Source organism: Python bivittatus, unplaced genomic scaffold (assembly GCF_059951505.1).
Source record: "Python bivittatus isolate LINGU-HERP-01145 unplaced genomic scaffold, Pbiv_v1 ctg000450_np1212, whole genome shotgun sequence".
Taxonomy (NCBI): domain Eukaryota; kingdom Metazoa; phylum Chordata; class Lepidosauria; order Squamata; family Pythonidae; genus Python; species Python bivittatus.
This window is the reverse complement of record NW_028277072.1, coordinates 81,343-102,943: the sequence shown is the minus strand read 5'-3', so window position 1 is coordinate 102,943 and position 21,601 is coordinate 81,343. Positions and strand designations below refer to the sequence as shown.

General features: G+C 37.4%; 3 protein-coding genes across 3 annotated transcripts; 1 reads left to right on the top strand and 2 right to left on the bottom strand.

Moving 5' to 3' along the window:
* Positions 1-433: 433 nt before the first annotated feature.
* Positions 434-1,194, bottom strand: LOC148215192 (olfactory receptor 14C36-like; the record flags this gene model as incomplete). Its single annotated transcript, XM_088144251.1, has 1 exon — positions 434-1,194. A coding segment is annotated over exon 1 (761 nt), but the record flags the coding sequence as incomplete, so codon positions are not given.
* A 9,492-nt stretch (positions 1,195-10,686) lies between these two features.
* LOC112541861 (olfactory receptor 5V1-like) lies at positions 10,687-11,634 on the top strand. Its single transcript, XM_088144250.1, has one exon. It carries the CDS (start codon positions 10,687-10,689, stop codon positions 11,632-11,634), a length of 948 nt encoding a protein of 315 aa, XP_088000376.1.
* Positions 11,635-15,874: 4,240 nt separating this feature from the next.
* On the bottom strand, positions 15,875-16,705 carry LOC148215191 (olfactory receptor 14C36-like). Its single transcript, XM_088144249.1, has one exon. It carries the CDS (start codon positions 16,703-16,705, stop codon positions 15,875-15,877), a length of 831 nt encoding a protein of 276 aa, XP_088000375.1.
* Positions 16,706-21,601: the final 4,896 nt, after the last annotated feature.

The following is a 21,601-nucleotide window of genomic DNA, read 5'->3' as shown; positions in this document are numbered from 1 at the left end:
ATGGACCATTCTGTGTTACCCAGAGCAATAGGCGTATGCTTTTCCAGGACTCACCTGGTCTTCCTGCTTTTATTTGATGACCCTATATGCCATTTTCCTTAAATACTAGTCATATTAAGTTCCTAATTATAGTTCCATATTTATATTTCCATAACATCCTTGGGACACCAATTGTAAACTATCACCAATCAAAACAATTTATTAATCACATTTCAAGATCCCAACAGAATTGGTGCTGTAAGAGGCCCAATATTTTAAAACATTTATTTTGGCAGATGCAACAAATCACAATATATACTACATCAAATGCGCAAACTATGTACATTCAATGGGACATGCCTACTCAATGAACCTACTCTGTCTGCAACTTCTTATTATGCTGTTTCAAATTTAAGGTGAGGAACAAATTGTTACATCAAAGGGGAATTATTACCGTCTGCTAAAGAGTCTGCAACCAAGCAATTTCCAAAAGGCAGCTTTGACATCTTTGTTCCTCATGCTATAGATTATGGGATTCATTAATGAAGGCACAACAGTATACAGTGCAGTAAACACTTGGTCCAACCTGGATGGAGAATTTGCAGGTACTGTCAGGTGAGCCAAGAAGCTACTGCCAACCAATAGGGAAACAACAATGAGGTGGGGGATGCAAGTTGAAAAGGCCTTTTCCCTTCTCTCAAGTGAGGGCATCCTCAGCACACTGCTAAAGATCTGCACATAGGTCGAGATAATGAATGAGAGGCAGCCAACTCCTACACATGAACTAAAGACAAGAATCCAGGTTTCACTGAGATAAGAATCAGAGCAAAAGAGCTTGATCAACTGTGGAACTTCACAGAAGAACTGATTGATGATGTTGGAGCAGAAAGGCTTTGAAAAAATATTCCCTGTGTATAGAACTGCATGCAGAAATCCAGCCACCCATGCCCCTCCAGCCATTTGGAGGCAAGTGGACCACTTCATTTTGGATGCAAAGTGCAATGGCTGACAGATGGCAACATATCTGTCATAAGACATGACAGTGAGAAGGAATAAATTTGATGACAGGAAGGAAACATAGAAAAACAATTGTGCCACACATTCAGAATAGGAAATCCATTTGGAGTTCATGAGGGCATTAACTATAGATTTGGGTATAATGGCCGAGGTGGCACCAAGGTCTCCAATAGATAAGTTAATTAGAAAGAAATACATTGGGGTGTGCAAATAACGATTGACCAGTATCAGAAAAATAATCAGAAGATTTCCCATCAGGATGAAAAGGTACATTAGCAAGAAGACGGTGGTGTGGAAAATTTGAACCTCTTGATTTCCCGAAAATCCAAGAAGTACAAAATCTGTTATACTTCTGTTAGATATGACATTTTGCTGTCCCCTGCAGGAAGTTTAAATGTAAATTATATAAAGATTTTTTTCATATTAAAAATGTTCCCTAAGAGCATCAATGTTTTATACCATATGCTGAGTAATAGTTCTCTCTCCATACCTCTCTCTGAAATGGTTAATCTATATGCTTTGGGAAAATATAGCTATGAGAAACAGCTTATACCATACTGAAATTCATGTAATTTTAATAACTATGCAATATAATTATATAAACCAACACTAAGTTTACTTTTTTATCTCTCTCTACTATGTGTGAGAATACACTTTTTTCATTGATCTCCCAGACTTTGATCTCATCTCCCATCTTCCCTTTCCTAAGGTGGATTCCACCTGAGAGCAGGTCATGCTGCAACTGCCAACTTCACAAGAATTTTAAGAATGCAAACTTCACCAATCTTCTCACCTCCCTGGGAAACAAGCTATTTTTCTCAGGCCCTAGTGATCACGGCCATCAGGTGGACTGGTAAAGGAAATAGGCTAACAGCAGTATACATTAAAACAGGTTGATGTTGATATGCAGGATCTCAAATACAAGTTTAAAGTCTTATGTTTTAGTTTAGACTGTCCATAAGTAAATATCTAGAAAGGGATGCTGCTGAAAAAAATAGATACTTTTAAAAACATTCAAAGCTGTATAATGAGTAGTAGTAGAAAGATTTAAAGGGGAAAAAAGGTTTGAGATAAAGCATTAAGAAGTTTAATTTCCCCTTACCTGAATGAAACTGATGCACAGCAAATGGCAGACAAATTTCTACTTTTCTTGCATGGTCCATGTTTCCTTACATGCTTCACTTCAGCTTTTACTCAACAAAGTATAAGGAAGACATTACCTCTCATCTTCCATTTCCTTCTCCTCTTCTCTTCAGACTTTGTCATTCTTTCTTATCGAACACATCCCCTCCTCTTCTTATTGCAGATTCAGATTTCACACTTCTGACTCTATAGCCGTTTTGAGCAGGAATGAATGATAGAGGCATATGATGCTTACCAGGCTGACCTTGGTGTCCAAAGATTTACTCCCATTTCCCCAAGTACCTGAGAACTAATAGACCACAGTTAAAACCAAAAGAGAAGAACAGGGTTGAGTTTTCTAACTGTAACACACCATCTTCAGAACTTGTACTCTAAGGTTACCTTTCATGTCAACATCCGAGTTGGTCTGACTGGAGCAATGTATGAGCCCAAGTAAATATATACATAACTATCATCTGTATAATCATGTTGTAAATTTCATGAGACCCATGTAGAATGTCCTCAACCTTTAGAAATTAATTCCACATGGAATAATGAGGCAATGCTAAAGACATCTATGCACAAGAGAATGATTGCACAAAGTTTTGGTTGCCAAGCACATTGTATTTCTCTACATTGTTTAGAAAATGTACAGATGGACAGAACCTCAGTGACTGTTGGCATCATCCAGGATTGAGCATATTTCTATATTTCCAATGACCATTACAGTTCTGTGAGATATCAGCATTAGAATGATCAACACGTAGTCTGCTGTTTTTCTAAAGATGGGAATTTGCTCCTCATTATTTTCATCATGAAATCTTAACATTCTTTCCTCCAGGATTATACTGAAATTTTAAGGTGAAATGATATTAATAAGTTATTCATATTCGTATTTGTCATAAGCAGAAGAACTGGACAACTTGTTGATCCTCCCTAACCAGCAAACAAATAAAAACCCTACAAATAGGAACTAGGTAGCTATGATTACAGCTCATATTCTGAAAGTTTGCCCAAAGTCTGCGACTTTACCTAACATATAGAAAGTTGTGAATATGCTAATGGATCTCTCCTCTCTCCAACAAGGTCATCCTCTTCTGTCTACAGTGTGTCCTTGGGTACACATCCATCAATCTCTCTTCTGATATTGACATGGCCACTGGGTCTGCACTGGGTCTATGTATCAACATAATCTTGACTATGCAGTCACATACAATCAAGCATTATTGATTATACTGAACCATTCTTTTCTGCCAACTCTGAGATCTGGATTACCACCTAACATTAATTGAGTATCAGAAAAAGTTCAAAATCACATTTTCTAGAAATGATGTACCATAATTTTTAAATCAAGAAGAACTAGTTAAAGTTCCTTTTATTTTTTTCTCCAGTCAGTCCAACTAACTAAAGGTATAATGTAGGAATATTTTAGATGGCATCAAGAAGGAGAGTTTTTACTAACTTCAGCCCTTCAGAATTTAGTACTAGCAAAACGCTCTACAAAATGGTATAATTCAAGGTTTGGACAAACAAGTTTCCCCTCTTTAATAGAAAACTGTTTTTTTGTGTTTTTTTTGAAAGACCTTCAGAATTGAAGGTTCTCACAAAAATGTATAACACAATATACTAAATTTGGAAGGTCAATTGATTAATTCCTAAATTAATCTTACTCAGTTTAGACCCATCAAAATGGATAGAAATATGTTGTCCCAATTATTAGATCTCCTAGATCTAGAACCACAGCAGCATAAAACAGTTGCTTTTAGTCTAAGCCCTGACTCACTCAGCTGGGTTCCTGAATTGCTAGCTCAGCTTGGCTTGTGATGAAGCCATCTGCATGGAGACCACAGACTCCCCTTTGTGATGTCATGCTGATGCTCTCTGCCTTAGCATGAGAGACATCTATTGACACTTTGTTTTCATGTCAGTTGCCTGGAGATAAAATGCAGCCATGGTAACCTCAGGTTGATTCTACATAGCTGAAGAAGAAAGGCTTTGCAGGATCAGGTTCAGATAAGATAATTAACCTTGCCTTAAATTCTGTACATTCTAAGTTTTTGTTTATTCATCTAATAAACTTATGAGTTTTTGGTTGTGTATATTTATGCTTTTATGTTTATGTAAGCTTTAGTCTCTTGTTGATCTTGCTGTTAAGTTTGTAGATATTATAACAGCTTTGTGAGCACAGTTGTTTCCAAAGTCATTAATATAGATGATTATCTGTTTTCATTCCTTGTTTTCACCAAGGAACAGTGATAATAATCATCAGTTATTTTTCCCAAGTTAATTCTTTCCTGTACCCCAGAGAAAACTGACTTTGAAAAACAACCAGAGCGTAAGTGTAGATATAATAGAAATTTAGTAGGAATGCTGATGAAATGAAGTTCTCAGTTATGTATGAATGATAATGTGAAAAAAATGAATGTGCTGAATGATAAATGAAAACAAACTGACATCCTGAAACAATATTCCCAGTATGTAATAAATTTCAGGGCAGTCCTGATATCTCTACTTAGAAGTAGCTCATGCTGAATACAATGGGATTACTGCCAGGTAAGTAAGTATAGGATTTTAATTCCAGTCTTACTTAATTCTTATTGAAGATCTGTTTTCCAAAGTATTACATCATCCAACCTGATCAGCCTGGACATTTCATGGTTGAAGAGATTAAAAAAAGAAGATATTTACTTTTCAGTTCTGATTCTTTTAATATTGTTATTTTTGATACTGAGGCTGAGCAAGCCTTTCACTGATGACTAAATAGAAGGGCAGAAAGAAATCATATTATTTCAGAGAATTGAAAGCAGCTTCAGACAAAATTTACTGGTTTCAGTGGGTATAATCAACCTACTTTTTTCAGAGGAAACAAAATACAAGTAAGCAGTGTACAACACAGGAAATCAGGTGTTTCCAAATCCATTCTTGATTTGGAAAAACTTGTGGAGCTTGATTTTCAGTCATAATGTAGATGGCCCAGCACAGTAGATTTCACCCTTTTCTTTTTTCTTTTATATAATTTTTATTAAAAATTTTACATAGATAATAAGAAATACATTCAAAGAAAAATATATTAAAGTAAATGTGAAAAAGAAAAAAAGGAAAGAAAGGAAAAGAAGAGACAAAGAAAAAAGGAGATAGAAAAAAGAAAAAGAAAATAAAAGAACAGAAAACATGGGGAATGAATGAGTGTGTGTGTGTGTGTGTATGTATGTGTGTGTGTGTGTGTGTGTGTGTGTGTATTCCTCTCACTGCTGCTATGGGTGGTATGTGTCTTCCTCAATCTTGGGTCCTCTACCAGAGGCCTGGGAGTATCTTAGCTGTTCCTAGCACTGCACTCTTCTAGACAGAGAGTTCTGAGGTTGCTCCTCAGATCTGTTGGAGCCACTCTCCCAGCTTAGGAATCACAGTTGCGAGTGCTCCTACCATCACTGGGACCACTTTGGCGTTTACTTTCCACATCCTCTCTTCAGCCCCTGGTACTTCTCCAGCTTCTCATACTTCTTCCTGATGTTGTTGTCACTTGGCACTGCTACATCTATCACCACCACTGTCTTCTGGTCCTTGTCTACTACCACGATGTCTGGTTGATTGGCCAGTACCTGCCTGTCCATCTGGATCTGGAAGTCCCACAGGATCTCAGCCCTGTTATTCTCCACAACCTTCTGTGGAATCTTCCATCTGGACTTGGGAGGGTCTAGTCCATACACTGCACAGATGTTCCTGTATACAATGCAAGCTACTTGGTTATGCCATTCAGTGTGCCTGCCTGCATCTTGCACACTGCCACTATGTGTTGGACTTTCTCTGAGACCTCCCTGCACAATCTGCACCTTGGGTCCTGTGTAACGTGATAGAACCCTGCTTCTATGGATCTGGTGCTTAGTGCCTGTTCTTATGCTGCTATGATGAGTGCCTCAGTACAGTCTTTTAGTCCAGCCCTGTCCAGCCTCTAATAGGATTTCCCAATGTCAGCCACCTCAGGTATCTGTTGATGGTACATCCCATGCAGGGGCTTGTTTTGCCATGGCACTTCCTCTGCTTGAACTTCCTCCATGTCTGCTGCTGCCTCAGGTGTTCTCTCAGCAGCTCAAATTTGGGTGCCATCTTACTGATGTACTCCTGGAAGCTCTGCGTTTCATCCTGGACAGTGGCTTTGGCACTCACCAGACCCTGCCCACCCTATTTCTGGCTGGTGTACAGTCTCTGGGTGTTGGACTTGGGGTGGAAATCTCTGTATATTGTGAGGAGCTTCTGGGTCTTCACATCAGCAGCCTCTATGTCCTCCTTTGGCCAGCTCATTTTACCAGCAGGGTATCTGATGACTGGCAGGGTATACATGTTGATAGCATGGATCTTCTCCTTCCCATTGACCTCTTCAGACTTCTTCAGGACCTGTCTTTTCCTTTGGTGGTACTTGGATCTTTCTGTCTTCCTTGCCTCCTCATCATGGTTCTCATGTGACTATGGGATACCAAGGTACTTGGAGCTGGTCTATATGTCTGCTATGTGGCCCACTGGTAGTTCCACTCCATCAGTCTTAAATACCTCCCCTCTCTTTACTACCATCCAGCTATACTTCTATAGTCTGAATGACATCCCAATGTCTTCACTGTAGTTCTGTGTCAGGTGGACCAGTGAATTGATGTCTCATTCACTCTTAGCATACAGCTTGATGTCGCCCATGCAGAGGAGGTGGCTAATGGTAGTTTCACTCTTGAACCTGTATCTGTATCCAGTCCCTGTGATTATCTGCCTGAGGAGGTTCAAGCCTATGCAGAACAGCAGTGGGGGCAGTGCATCACCTTGGTATATGACGCATTTGATGGTCACTTGTGGCTTCCAATGTTGTCTTCCACAGTCCCATTGAGTTCTTGAGGAAGGTCCTTAGTGCCTTGTTGACTTTATATAGTACCAGGCATTCACAGATCCATATGTGTGGAGTAGCAGCTGGATAGCATGGGTGGCTAGAGCACTACCCTTTGACATGGGAGACTGGGGTTTGAATCCCAGCTAGTACCTACCTTACCAATAGGGGCCTTTGGGCAAATACCCCCTAATGCTTCACTTGCCTACTTTGAATATGACAGTGACATGAATTAAGAGAGTCATGCTTGCTCAGATGTCGCCCAGATTAACAAGATTGGTGCCAGATGTTGGGGAACCAGGACAATCTGATGATAAGTGGGCTACTGGTACAAACCATACATGGGTGAGACAAGAGAACCTGGCTTCTGATCTTCCTGTCAGCAGTTATACATACAATTCCAATCAAACCTCTTTCTCTAAGATTACTTGATTCCCTTCTTTCTATAACCTATTCTTTCTAATAATCAAAACCATAAGTCACAAAGTCATTTCCGTTTTTATGCAAAAAGTCCATAAGGGGTTTCCACTCATTGATGAATGTCAATAATGACCTTTCTCTAATCAAAGAAGTCAGTTTGGCCATCTCAGCAAGTTCTGTCAATTTCACCAACCATTCCATCATGGTAAGTAATGCCGAATCTTTCCATCTTTGTGCATATAGTAATCTTGCCACAGTAATTATATATTGAAATAATCTTAGATTTCACCCTTTTCAGATCTTGGACTGACTTTTAACTCAAGAATGCATCTGAGAATCTTTTTCTTAATATTTTACACACCAATTTGAGAGTGAAAAGGTGGTTATGGTGATCTGTGTTAGGTAAGGTTTAGATCAAAACTCAGTCATGAATTTCAACCCATCAGCTAGACACCAGTGCATCAGAGAACTAGCCAACGACAAGTAAAAAGGTCATGTATGACTATACTGAACAGGATTTTAATCATAAATAGATCAGAAAAGATTATCTATGTGCAGCTAAGCAGCACTTGAAAAAAGCTGCTGATCACTTTGCAGTGGTCTTTTGCTTCTTCTGTTTATAGGGGCTACCATGAAGCAAAACTCTGGTGAATGAAGCAGCATCAGAGGAGTTGGCACACCAAGGCAAGGAAGAGTGATTTCAAGTATCACTTGATCACAAGACCCCACCAGTTCAACTCTGAGTTACATATACTCTCCACTGTTGCAAAGTGCTATTTGTTTAAGAATAAATCAATTCAAAATGCTAGATCTGCAAAATAGTTTCAGTTTTTGGAATCTTCACAAGCCAATCCATAATGTGTGGGTATGTGTGCCTTTGCACTGCAAGCACCTCTTTTATTAAGAGAAACATTGGGGGTCTTGTTCTGGATGGTAGCATCCAGTTACTTTTCTGCATCTATCTTTCAATGGGGAGTCAGTGGGACAGTTCCCACTGTAGCCCTCTATGGGTCTGGATCCAATTTTCAAGATGCATAGTGATCATTATACATATTGCCATTATTGGAAACCTTGCTTTAAATCTCATATTATTATTTCTTCTTGAATTTGTTCTACCCCATTTCCATTGCTTTTCAAAGGAACTCTAATAATTGCATACCTCTTGTATCTTCATGACTATATTGTAAGGTAGCTTAGGCTGAGAGGTAATGATTTGACACTGGCCTCCCCAAATGAAAGTCTAACAGCCTGCTCTTCTTCAAAGTCCTTTGTGCTGTCTCCAGAGCTCCTTCAAAAAGTTACCAGTCCACCGTAATTTTTGATGGGACAGAAGCAGAACAGTGGAGTCCTTGGGGTTCTCTGAGCTTGGTTGTTTTCCTGCAAATGTTTCATTACCCAGCTAGGTAACATCTTCAGTTCTAGCACTGAAGATGTTACCTAGCCAGGTACTGAAACGTCTGCAAGAAAACAACCAAGCTCAGAGAACCCCAAGGACTCCACAGTTCAACCCTGAGCTACACATATTCTCTTCTATTAGAAGCAGAACAACAATGCACTAGACATTAAACCTCACTGACTTTCTCAAATCACCTCCACAGGATTTTGTCATCCCCAAAACCAGCATAGTGCTTTTCAGAGTAGCCTTGGTTTACAAGCCTGGTGATCTGGGTCCTAAGGATAGGAGGATCCTGTTAATCTGATCAAAGCTAATTTGATCTTGCTAACATTTCTATTCTCATGATGGAAGTATTCTAGAAGATTGCCCTTCTAGAATAAACCGGAAGAGGGAAATTGTGTATATTTATATAATTATATATTAAATATCCCATATCTCTCTTCCTGACACATAGGTTCCAGAAGAAACTGTTAGCAGTTCCTCACTTTCAAGAAGTAAGGATGATGGAATCTGACAGGCACTGCTTTTCTGTGCTATACCTGCTCTTGATATTCAATCATCTTCCCCTCTATTAGCTTTCTGAACATTACTGAAAACAGTATTATTTAGGAGAGCTTTTGAATTGTGAATGTTGCCCTCTATTTCTTGGGTGTATTTTGGAGTCTGTTTTTCTGTGTTATACAATAGTTTGTTTGTTTTTCTTTATTTTTACTTGATTATTCTTTTGTACCACAAACATTTTAGCATAATTCGATGAGATTTTGACCTGGTGACAGTCTTTCACTTTCAGTCAGAGATAAATAAAACATTAGGCATTATACATTTGATTATTTCATGTATACATTTTAAATGCATTAACTTATAATTAATGTATAAATCCACATTAGTCATTTCATCAAGTGTGTTTGTATTTGGACTTTTTAACTTTACTTGTACTTTTGATTGCTAAGGTAACTTTTAATTGGTATACTGCAACCATATTTCTGGTCTGCACACCAGTCATACATTTGGCCAAACTATGCATTTTCACATTCTCTTTAGTTTATTTCCATTTCCAACACCTTCATTTCTTTGAAAGATAGAAACTGGATTCATAATCTTCTTTTGAATTGAAACATTTAAATTAGTATTTTAAATTAATACATAAATCAAAGTTTATCACTGAAAATGCTTAGTTCTCTGAACTTTGCATCACAGTTTCCCAACAATAAAACATACATTAAGAAAAAGTCTGTACAAAATGCATGTATTCATGACAATGTTGTACAAAAATTGTATTAAGAAAATTAATTATAACAATTGAAAATAAATTAATTAATTACAACAATTGTAGATTGGGTAAAATTACAAATAACTAAATAAAAATACTGTAGGTACTAAAAGCATTCAAATTTTAGTGTACAGCAAATCACACACTAAATTTTATTTCAATGATTTTGAAATATTCACAAAAATTAGAAACTGAAAGAAACTGAAATTGATAGTTTTTCCCAACCCCTACTTTATAACAACATTATCTAAGGTCTACTTGCTTCAGTTAAGTGTCTGTGCACTGTTGATCAAGAACATAAGTAACCACTTCCTTGATAAGTTTAAAATCCACCATTCTTGGCAAGAATCCCCAAAAGCAGGAAGTTTCAATGTTCTAGTAGAAATTGACCAGTGGCCCACCAACTCACTACAACTGACTTTTATCCTGATCTAGGCATGCTGCCTGTAAGTGAAGTGACTTTGATAACAGGAAGCAAACACACTACACTGATTTACAAATTCACTATTGATCGATGGACTCTTTTTTACCAGTTGCACTTTTGGGAAATACCAGCATCAGCTGATTAAACACCTGAGAACCTTTCAAGCCCAAGAAGCTTCAATAACCTGATTAAAGATGGACATCAGGCCAGCAGAAAATCAGAGCCAGACAAGTGTCACAGAATTTCTTTTGGTGGGTTTCTCTGTTGACTCAACCAACCAGACTCTTCTCTTTGTCATAGGACTTTTTGTCTATTTGTTAACTTTAGCTGGAAATCTAACCATTATTACATTGATCAGGATAGATCAGCATCTCCAAACTCCTATGTACTTCCTCCTTGGCAATCTCTCTTTTGTAGAGATTTGCTACATTTCCACTACTCTCCCCAAAATCCTGTGGGATCTCTTGTCAGGGGACAAGACCATCTCCTACATAGGATGTGCACTACAAATGTATTTCTTTGTTACTTTAGGGAGCACAGAATGTGTGCTTCTCTCAGTCATGGCATATGATCGTTATGTAGCTCTCTGTCACCCTTTGCACTACACTCTGCTGATCAACCAAACAGTATGTCGACGTTTGTTAGCAACCACTTGGGGTATTGGCCACTTTAATTCCATTGTTAACACAGCAATAGTCTTTTCCCTACATTTCTGCCACTCCAATGAAATCAACCACTTTTTCTGTGACATTCCTCCTTTACTACGCTTATCTTGTTCTGATATCTTCATCAGCCAGATGGTGACTTTCACTATTTCAGGGTGTGTTATCATTCTGCCATTCTGCCTGACCCTCCTTTCCTATGTTCTCATTGTCTCCTCTGTCCTCAAAATCTGCACTGCTCATGGTAGGATCAAGGCATTTTCCACCTGTGGATCACATCTCACTGTGGTGAGCATTTTTTATGGCACCATCATCTACACCTATATACAGCCTTTGTCCACTCATTCTATAGAAAAAGACCACCTTATTTCTGTGCTATATGCCATAATTACACCACTGCTCAACCCCTTGATCTATAGCTTCCGAAACAAGGAAATGCAGAGAGCCCTTTGGAAAGCTCTTGGAAAGAGCAGTTCATAATTGTAAATTTTAAAAGTTAACATCCATAAAAAATCATAAAAATAATTGATGTAAAGAAAAACTACTGACATGTTTTCCCTCTGATTATTTTATAATAATGTATTATAAATAAAGGAACTAACTTAACCATTTTGTGACAATATTTTTTACCTTATAGGGTGAATGGGAGCAGTCACCTGCCTTTTCCAAATATCTCCTACTATTTCACACAAATCCTTTCTCCAATATCTAGGAAAATTTCATAATATATAGTTTATTAAAATACATTAATGTAGTATAACTAATGTATACTGATGAAAATCTATTAATCTCTCAACACCAAGAGAAATTCATCTGCAATTTCAATAGGAAACTGTTGATATTAAAATGCTTGTGAATATCTGGAAGCTTGGCATTCAAGAAATCAACACTGGAAGACACATAGAGATAAGCCTCGTCTACATACCATTTAAAAAAGAGACAGTCAAAAGTCAAGGAAGGAAACTAACACTCCAATGCCCATCCTCCCCAGCTGCCCATACCCAAATAAGTGGGAAATGCACTTATAAACAATCAGAGAAGAAACAAGACTCTAACCAAGGAACCACTAAGGAAAAACCACACCCCAAACAATATTGGAAGTTTAAGATATATATAAACAGGCAGCAAACTCCATTCTCTCATTCATTGATGATGTTATATAGCCTGGTAATGAAACATCTACTAGCCAACAATGAAGCTCAGCAAACACCAAGAACCCAACTAATGGAATATTACATTTTAGGCTCCTCTTGGGGGCAAGTGGGTTGTTGCTTCAGCAGTGAAGCACTTGGGTAGTGTGAGTTGCTTATTATTGGGACCTATCTTTATTCCCCATTTGCCAGAAGAAGAAAAAACACCAAACTTCATTGTGCTATCCTTGTACCACTTCCAGCAATAACGTTGTATGATCTGCATGGGCCCAATGTCATCAAATATTGGATTTCTGCCCCCATCCAGAAGAATACTACATCACTGTCACAGTGGAAATGGATAGCTTTTCAATAGAAATAAAAAAATATATCTATTCTGGAAAGAAAGGCAAAGATTCCAAATGTTTCCATTTACCACTCTCAGCTTTGGCCTGAGCATCAGTGTGAAATTTCCATACATGAAGTTTTACAGCATTTGAATGCCATCACTAGGTCAATATAAAGCCTGTGTATGTGTTAGTGGTACATAAACACAGTGACAGTTAGTTGATAGTATGTATTGCAGTGTGGAAATCTTCATGGTGGTGCCAAAATCATTACTCTGATTCAACAGTGTTCACAACAGAGAGGTTAAAAAAGCGAGATGGTGGAAACATTCATGATGCAATCCCCACTTTGCATCACAAAGCCACTTTCACTTGTATTTTTTAACACCTCACTGTGTCCCACAGAAGCTGCTGCCGTGGTATTGGAAATGGAGATAACACTTCTAGAAGACTCATTAGAAGAGCTGAAGTAGTTTGTCCTGTGGAAAGTGGAAGGACAGATACTCATCTCCCTCCAATCCTAGTTTTGACATCCTCATGTCCACCAGACCTGAACTGAAAGAAAACCTACAGATACTTTGCATGTGCTTACATTGGTGTACTCTGCAATGTATAAACTGACATTATGTTTTCTTCTCATTTCTTAATAATAAATAGAAATTTGTTGTCTTAGCAATTAGCTAGGTTGTCCCTATAATTCTAACTATAGCTGTAACTGAATCCAAATCAAGTATAATGAATCATGATTAAGGTCCTATTGATTTTGAGAGGGCTACTTAGATTATACCACACTTTATTGTGCTAACTTCCTTGTATTTCTTGTTTAGCCAGCTTGAATACTCAAATGATCACTAGAGGTACACTCTAATTCTAAATTGTAGAGTAAATGCTGCCATCTCTGAATAATTCCAATTATATTAGGACTGCCAGATGTTTGCAGCCAATATTACTTTATATTACTTGCAATGAAAGTGTTATTAATGTCTCAAGACATTGTGATCTGGATGAAATAAAAATTTTAACACTCAGTGCACTTTTATTATATTCTTTTTAAATTATATAATTTAACACAAAATTAATGTTCTCTGCCTTGCAGTCAGAAATAATGATGTTGAAAGGATTACTTCCCTTCTACACATGGGTGGAGATCACATTAGCAGTGGGCTGGAGGTAAACAGAAAATGTTGTCTGTTCCTGCCCTCCAGAACCTGTTGGTGGTCTATACTCATAACAGGGCAATCTAGTGGTGCAAATATCTCCTTCAAGTAAAGCCAGTGGATTCAATAGGACTGAAATTAGAAATGAAGAATATATACCCCATTCTCATCTCTGCTTGTCTGGAAAGCTCTTTATGCTTTATAGTTTATTTAGTGAAAGCTTCTCTGGATTCATCCCAAAATATGTAATTAAAATGATATATTCAAGGAAGTTGTGATACAACATGTCCATGGCAAAAATTGTATCAGGAGAGGAGGGGAAACATTCCTTTAACACTGGAGAGCTACTGTAAATACAGCTTTGAACTCTTTCCACATTTTGCTACAGATGAAATGAAGGCAACATTATGAAACATCTATTTTAAGAATAATGGGAAACTTTCATGCTTCAGTTAGAGAAAATGTTCCTACTACGGTGGAAAGAAAATCCTAAATTTTCCTAAATTTAGTTCCTAAATTTAATTATTTTCATTGACCAGGCAGATATAACTTTACAAAGTACAACAAAAACAACCTAGATATAGGTCAGAATTGCCTTGTTTTCTTCCAAGTTAGATTTGTGGATAGGTCAATATAATTTAAACGCCACTATTCTAAAATGATAAACTGAGCATTCTGATATTGAATGTGATCTCCACTCATCAGTTCTTCAGGTAGCATGGAGATGGCGTATTAATATATTGCGACATTTACTTATTCAGACATGAATATGAACATTTTTTTTTCTTTTACAATAATATTCTATGAGAAATTAGTATAGGGTACAATTTCAAGGTTCATCCACAAACCTCATACTTATTCTCACACTATTGGTTTAATTTTTATGGCCTACCAAAGCTCCTTTCCTTTCCTTTCCTTTCCTTTCCTTTCCTTTCCTTTCCTTTCCTTTCCTTTCCTTTCCTTTCCTTTCCTTTCCTTTCCTTTCCTTTCCTTTCCTTTCCTTTCCTTTCCTTTCCTTTCCTCCTCTCCTCTCCTCTCCTCTCCTCTCCTCTCCTCTCCTCTCCTCTCCTCTCCTCTCCTATCCTTTCCATTCCTTTCCTTTCCTTTCCTTTCCTTTCCTTTCCTTTCCTTTCCTTTCCTTTCTTTCCTTTCCTTTCCTTTCCTTTCCTGTCCCTCCCTCTACTCTGCTCAGCTGTCACTGACTCACACTAAACTTGACACAAAAACACAAAAGGGTCTGCAAGAACCAAGTGGTCAAAAGAAGAGGTGAGGAATAATCTAGAGATAAGAGTTTTGACTTGCTGCCTATCTGGAGAATAGAGAATGGCCATTGTGTCCGAGTGATGCTATGCCCTGACAAGAAATTCCAGCATTGTCATCTTCTCTCTGAAGGTGAAAACTGGATAGAACAACTTTATTCTGAGACCCTCTGCTTGGATGGGAGAGTACATCCTCAAGCTGGTCTAATAAATAGTAGAAAGACCAACTTCATGCTTACTCTGTCTACAATAAAATAAAACTGATCTAAATGCTATCACCTAAAATCTGTCTGTGGAAGGAAAAACTGATCAATGTACCTTCCCCTAAAATCAAGAGCAAAAGAGACTGAAGAAATAACACTTACTTGTTACACCTAATATTGAAATAGTCTTAATCCAGCATCTTTCCAGAGGCTGATTGTGTGAAGCAGCTCATCTATAATTTCTGAAACTGACTTCCAGTGTGAAATAATTATTTCCCATTTAGAAGTAGCTGCTCTCCCCTTTTAATTAAAACAACTGCATAAATCTGAAATGTATGCACTTCTTCTTTAAAGAAGGTTCATGACTGCAGTTCCTCACTGTAGCACATGGATACATAATGACTTCTAATCCCAATCTTAATTTCAGTTAGTTCTCTATAGAAAACAGGATGCAAGAATCATAATTTAACTGCCCATTGTGGAACCGTGTTTCATGTTAATAAAACACAATATGCTATATAACGGCAAATTTAATTCTGCATATATAACAAATCACAATTTAGAGTAAATCTCCTAAACAAGCAAGTTATAGGGAAAAACCCCAAATTAGGAACCCTCATCTATTTACAAGTTGTTATTATGTTTAATATCATAATTAGATGGAGGAATAAAGTGACAGAGCTTTGCATTATTCTTGCTAAGATGCCCCCAGCCAAGAAATTTCCAAAAGGCAGCTTTGACATCTTTGTTCCTCATGCTGTAGATTATTGGATTTATCAGTGAAGGGACCACAGTATATAGCACAGTAAATGATTCCTCCAATTTGGGTGGAAAGGTTGGCATCAGGTAAGCTAAGTGAGCCAAGAGGCTATTACCAACAAATAGGGAAACAACAACGAGGTGAGGGATGCATGTTGCAAAGGCCTTTTCCCTTCTCTCAGCTGAGGACATTCTCAGCACAGTGCTAAAGATCCGCACATAGGTTGAGATAATGAATGAGAGGCAGCCAACTCCTAAGCATGAACCAAAGACAAGAACCCAAGTTTCACTAATATAAGAATCAGGACAATAGAGCTTGATTAATTGTGGAAGTTCACAGAAGAACTGATTGATGATGTTGGAGCAGAAAGGCATTGAAAAAATGTTCCCTGTATGTAGAGCTGCATGCAGAAATCCAACCATCCATGCTCCTCCAGCCATTTGGAGGCAAGTGGACCACTTCATTATGGATGCAAAGTGCAATGGGTGACAGATGGCAATGTATCTGTCATAGGCCATGACAGTAAGAAGGAACAAATTAGATGACAGGAAAAAAGCATAGAAAAACACTTGTGTCACACATTCAGAATAAGAAATCCATTTGGAGTTCATCAGAGCATTAACTATAGATTTGGGTATAATTGCGGTGGTGATAGCAATGTCACTGATAGATAAATTAATTAGAAAAAAATACATTGGGGTATGCAGATATCTGTTGATTGCTACTAAAACAATAATCAGAAGATTTCCAACCAGGACAAAAAGATACATCAACAAGAAGGCTGTGATGTGTAAAGTTTGGAGCTCTTGATTTCCAGTAAATCCCAGAAGCACAAAACCTGTTATGGTTGTTCTATTCAACATGGCATTATGAGGTCTCTGTAGGAAGATGAAATGAAAATTAGACATAGATTTTTTTCACACTGAGAAGTTCTGTTTCTCCCTAAAAGTACCAATGTCTTATATTACAGCAGTTACAACTGTTTTTCACAGTCTCTGCACTGTACTTCCTGATATGATATATCCTTTATATAGTTATAGCTCTAAGAAGTAGTTAACACTATCCTGAAATTAATATATTTTTTATAATTATACAACATGCACCAACATTAACCTTACCTTTTTTCTCCTCTGTCAGAATTCTCTTTTTTTCATTTAAGTCCCAAATTTTGATCTTGTCTCCTGTCTTGCCTTTCCTAAGGTGGATTTCACCTGAAAGCAGATGTTATACTTGTTCAGTGTTCAGTTGCACACCACTGGAAATGTCACCTTCACAAGAATTTTAACAATGCAAACTTAACCAATCCCCTGATCTCCCTCAAAAACAAACTATTATTCTCAGGACCGAGTGATCACGGCCACCATGTGAAGTGTCAAAAGAAAGCCTAATGGCAATAAAGACTAAAAATAGTTGAGATGCAGGATCTCAAACAAACTTTAAGCATTTTTTTAAAACTGTCCACAGGGAAGGATCTAGAAGGAGATGCTGCTGGAAAGAAAAGATACTTTTAAAAACATTCAAAGTAGTAGTAGAAGAAGTAGAAAGTGTTCATGGGGAAAATAAGATTTGAGGCTGTAGATTAAGTGTAGATAGTGTTAATTTTTTCCCTAAATTGAATCAAATTGATGCACAGGAAATGGCAAACAAATATCTACTTTTTTTGCATGATCCATGTTTCCTTACATGCTTTCCTTCAGCTTTTATTCAACTTATCTCATATCTTCCATTTCCTTTTCTTCTTTTCTTCAGACTTTGTCATTCTTTCTTATCAAACACATCCTTTCCTCTTCTTATTGCAGATTCAGACTCCACACTTCTGACTCCACAGCTGTGCACTTAGGAACCCTGGTTCTGAGCAGCAGTGAATGATAGAAGAATATGATGGTTGCCTGACTGATCTTGGCATCCAGAGATATTCTTTCATTTCCCCAAATAGCTCTGCACTAATAGACCACAGTTAAAACCAAAAGAAAACAAAAGGGTTGATTTTATTAACTAACTCACCATCTCCTGAATCTGAATTCTAAGGTTACCTTTCATGTCTACATCACAGTTGGTCTAATTGGAATGACACATAATCCCAAATAAATACAGTCATACAGACAGAGCTTCCTCAACTTTTCAAAACCACTTCCATGGGGAATAATAAGGCAGTGCTAGATATATGAACGCACAAGTGAACAATGGCACAATAGCAACTTTGATAAAGTCTGATGCAATTCTTCAACTTTATTGCCAAAAATATTGTGTTTCCTTTGATTGTTAGGAAATGTTATAGATGCATGAAACCTCCCTGCCTTTGGGCATCATCCAGGATTGAGCATACCTCGTATTTCCAATGTCCATCACAGTTTTATGAGACAACACCCCTAAAATGAGGCTCGCATGTAGTCCGCTGCATTTCTAAAGGATGCCTAATTTTGTCATCATTACTTTCATTAGGAAATTTTAACATTTTTTTTTCTGTAGGACTGTATGGAATTCTTAAGGGGGAAATGCTATTAATAAATATATTGTAATACACAGAAGATATAGGCAACCTGTTTTGGTCTGTTTATTAAACTTGGAGGTGTTACATGGAATTATTCCTTCTTATTAAAATAGCATATATATAAACTGTAGAAACAGAAATATTTATGATTATGATTCCTACTCTGAAAGTTTACCCAAAATTTATTGAGTCTGCAGTGCTGAAAAATGGCTAAAATTTTGTTCTAAATCAATGAATTCATGCTTCTCTAGATATTTTCTCCTGCTGGCTGCCATCTTTAAAACTCCAAAATGCAAGATGACATCAGGATATAGGACTCATTCTCAAAGATACTTAACATGTATACTGTATGGTGATCCCTTAGTGAAAATCGTTTTTGATTATAACATGGGATTATAATATATTATATTATATTAATATTATAAAACTGGTGTGGTTAAGGTGTGATGTATTTCACAACCCTTGTATACAATTATAATTACAATTACAAACATTAGGAGTTTAACTGAGATGCTATTGTCCTTGGGAAGAGATCAAGAATTCAAGAGATTATGCTTCTCAGATAAACAATTTTTGGGAACATTTAACAGAATTGCAGCAAGATGTCATTAAGAGCTAAAGTGGGTCACAGAAAATTTTATTTTAAGCCAGCACTATACGTGGATCAATATACAAGGGAAGACAAAATACTTTATTACAGTCATGGACTGGCTCAAAATGAAAAAGTAAATTTAGTGTAAGACAGCAAATAAAAACCACATTAAAACCCAATAAAAAAAGCTGGTGTGGTTAAGGTACTCTACAACAATGAAACAAAACTTAGCTGCATTAAGATAGATATGATTGCATTGATTGGATAATGTGAATTGTAAATAAAACAAATCTGGGTGGCCTGGAAATCTGAGTGGATGGGTACTATTAACTGCAACAGGTCATATTTGTAATGGGAGCAATAGAAAGGACATGGTATTTAGTGTTTCAGAGACTTTTTCATCACAAGGGCAAAGTCTTTGTTCAAATGGAATACCCCACACTTTTCCTGCAGAATCAGCTGTTGGGATGGCATTGAATGATACCAGAGTTAAGGCTCTCCTGAATTTGGGAGCTGATGTTTGGCTTTGATACCCTGGCAGCTTGAAAAAAGTTGAATTAACACATCTCCGGATATGGCAGCCAGACCTAATTGGCCTTCCAAATTTTTGGCATGCTGTTTAAGGCTGCCTCTGATCCCTCCATCAGAATTGTGTTAAGTTAAAAATAAAAAAAAACAGATCATAGAACTTCCATTTCTCATGCAATATCCTACCCCAAGATGAAACAAAGTCTTAAAATTAGAGGTGCAAGGCCCACAGGGGAAAAACTAAGTTTAACCAATAAGGGAAGATGTATATCCAAATACGGATTTTAGTTTTCATTACACCAGCCTCATGGTGTCAGACTACATTTGGAACAGATTGTGCGAGAGGCCAAAATTCGTTGTTGTCATGATTCTCTGGGGGCCTGCCTCTTCTTGGACTGGAGTAAATGTTTCTATTGTTTTTTTCAAAGATAGCAGGTCTTGCCCATGTTTGAAAGAGGGTCACCACTATATATTTTTTAAACAATATTGGTGAGTGGTGTTTTTGGAACCACTTCTGTCAGCTGGTGGGGACCAGTATTTTTTTAATTGTATTTATATATATATAAATGTGTATATATTGTATTTTAATTCTGTTGCCTGCCCATTATTGCATTGGCAAGATGGGCAGCCATATAAATTGGTGTGTTTGTGTGTAATATAATTTATTCAGATTTATGGGGATCTTCTTACAGAATTGTCTAACTAGACCTGGAGTCCCACTTCTTATCAAGTACTCTCCCTTCTCTTTCTTCTTCTAGCAGGTGCTCAAGGTCCACCCACTTGCCTTGGCCAACTGTTCACAAGCAACAGTGACCATCCTGAAGGAGATAATTGTGCACAGCTGAGGTTGGGAAAATTAGGTTTTATGATGACATACCATGCCCAGACCATTCAGTAGGTCTCCTTTCTAGAATTTCCCTAAAGCACTAGCTAGCAGAGTCGCTAGAATCTTTCTGCAAGTCATGAGCACAGAGAGTGTGTCCTGCAGGCTACAAAGCTTTATTGAAAAAGAACATCCTTTGCCCTCATTATCACCCATACACACATTCCCCCCTTCATTCACCTGGCTGTTGAAGCTCAAAGTTGGCCAACCACTGATAGATTGGGCATTCTTAATTTTGTCTTATTCTGAGGTACATCAGCATTTGCCAAACTCCCTGCACTATATGGTTTTGGAGAAAGAGAAGAAAGAAGGAAGGAAGGAAGGAAGGAAGGAAGGAAGGAAGGAAGGAAGAAAGAAAGAAAGAAAGAAAGAAAGAAAGAAAGAAAGAAAGAAAGAAAGAAAGAAAGAAAGAAAGAAAGATGTTACATGATTCTATTTCTACAATCACCAATATTTAATATGTATTAGACCTGATAAGCATTTTTGGAAAATAAAAATGGTGGGAAATGGGGAAAATCTTTGAGAATAGGAGTAGGAGAATTAGCAAGAAACAAACTAAGTTTATCTGCTGCAATATAGGCAATAGCACAACATGGAAAAGATGCCTGCATGACCCAAAAGGTTTGGGGGCCCCTAATCTACTTCATGGTGCTGCCCAATTTCAAATACTTCAGAGAATTCTGGTTCTCAGCAATATAGAAATACTAGCATTGCAGATTGGGGGCATTCAATTAAATGGTAGAATACCCAGAATTCTTGCCTAAAAGAATTTATTTACATTATTCATAACAAATTAATGGGACTCATAGCAGTCACAAGATAGCCCACAGCTTAGATAGCTTTGAGATGGAGGGTCCAATCCCTTCAAAGCTGACTATAACATTTAATCCCAGGTGTTGAGACTTGTTACAGAATATATGTCCTGAAAGTCACTTAATCCACAGTTGGGCATGGATAGCAGTAGCTGTTAACTGCTAATTATATTAAAAATATAGACTCTCATTATAATATTTTGCGAGTTTTTATTGTATAGTCTATAGGGAAACAAAAGGATTGCCAGATGCAAAGTCAACTTATTATTAAGCTTGCCAAATATA